This window comes from Trypanosoma equiperdum (genome assembly GCF_001457755.1).
Source record: "Trypanosoma equiperdum strain OVI genome assembly, contig: ctg_578, whole genome shotgun sequence".
NCBI lineage: Eukaryota > Euglenozoa > Kinetoplastea > Trypanosomatida > Trypanosomatidae > Trypanosoma > Trypanosoma equiperdum.
This window is the reverse complement of record NW_027124507.1, coordinates 1,041-2,524: the sequence shown is the minus strand read 5'-3', so window position 1 is coordinate 2,524 and position 1,484 is coordinate 1,041. Positions and strand designations below refer to the sequence as shown.

General features: G+C 43.1%; 1 protein-coding gene across 1 annotated transcript; it reads right to left on the bottom strand.

Moving 5' to 3' along the window:
* Positions 1-679: 679 nt before the first annotated feature.
* Positions 680-1,213, bottom strand: TEOVI_000262000 (Trypanosomal VSG domain containing protein, putative; the record flags this gene model as incomplete). Its single annotated transcript, XM_067225662.1, has 1 exon — positions 680-1,213. One exon carries the CDS (start codon positions 1,211-1,213, stop codon positions 680-682), a length of 534 nt encoding a protein of 177 aa, XP_067081763.1.
* Positions 1,214-1,484: the final 271 nt, after the last annotated feature.

The window sequence follows — 1,484 nt, the reverse complement described above, 5'->3', positions numbered from 1 at the left end:
ACACTCACAACACTCTCCTATTATTATTGTTACTATCATTATTATCACTATCATCATTATTACTATTATTATTATTATCATTATTACAATACTAATTATTATTCATGGAATAAACAAAATTAGAGTAACATTCATTTTTCATAACAAATTGGCCTACATATTTACACCGATAGGTAGCAATAATGTACATATTACAAAATTTCACTTTTTTCATATTTTTCTCTTTTCATAAATTTGGAAAAAATCTCAAAAAATTTAAAATATTAAATCTACAAAAAAAAGAGAACAGAGGAAAATTCTTGTTTACAAGAAAACTACCTTTTCGGCACATTTCTTTCTCCAGATCAGGCTCATTATCTTTGCCCTTCCTCCATGCGGAATTTTGTTTATCGCCTGTTTTGCCAGCTATGCAGGCCTCCTTATTGGTTCCGTGTCTTGCACACCCAGTTGAAGCTCCTGCTCCCCCTGCAGCTCCATCTCCTTCTTTTCCTTCTGCCGTGTTTTCTGTTCCTGCTTTAGCTTTGCATTCCTGTTTTTTTGTGTCATAGTCGCAGTGGTCGTTTGGACATTCGGCAGGAGTTGCGTTTTTCGGTGTGCACTTCGTGGGTATAACAGGCGCCTCTGGCTTGCCTGTTGGTTTTTGATGCTGTGTGGTTAGGAGTGGTGTCATTGGTTTTATTTATTCTGCTTGTACTGCTGCTTTAAGATCTTCTATCTCATTTTTTGCTTGTTCTGCCGCCTGTTTTTGCACTCTAAAAAGTTTGTAGTAAGCCATGGCTTCGTGCAACGGCTTGACCCATGGAATGCTCGTAAATCCAGAGTGCTGTTTTCCGTAGTATGTCGCATAGTTGACGCATGCGCCATTAGAGCTGTGGCTGCAGTCAGTTGCAGCAGTTTTGATCTTGCCGAGGATGCCGATTGCTGTTTTTGCGTCCTTGTCCTTTCCCACTAGCGCCTGTATTGTTGTTAGTGCCGATTCTATTGCTGTTATGCTCCCTGTTGTCGATATTGTCTGGGGGCAGCCTGCCGTCGCCGCTTTTAGAGCATCGGCTTCAAGGTTTGCGTTGTTTGTGAGTTTTGTCTTGTATCCGGTTTTGCAAACTTCTGCGGCGCTGTTTGCACATACACATAGGAAGTCCAGTACAAGAGATTGCCGTTGCTTGTTTGCGTGCACACCGCCATCTTGGCCGGCGTGCTGCTTACATCTGTGCATGTTGCTTCGGCGTCCTTTGCTTTGTATTTGTCGGCGCCACACAACGCTTCTTTGATCTTTGCTGTGTATTTGTCTTTTAGTGGTGCGCCATCGGCGTCATTGGCTGCTGCTTAAATTTTCTGTTTTTTCACTACTGCACGTTGAGCGCTGCTTTTTAGTTTGTGCCGAATTGTCGCAGCTGGCACAGCGTTCGGCGGCCTCTGGTGCTCCTTGTTCCAGGGACTGCTTGAGTCTAAAACAGTGTCGTACGCGGATAGCCAGTCGTCTACGA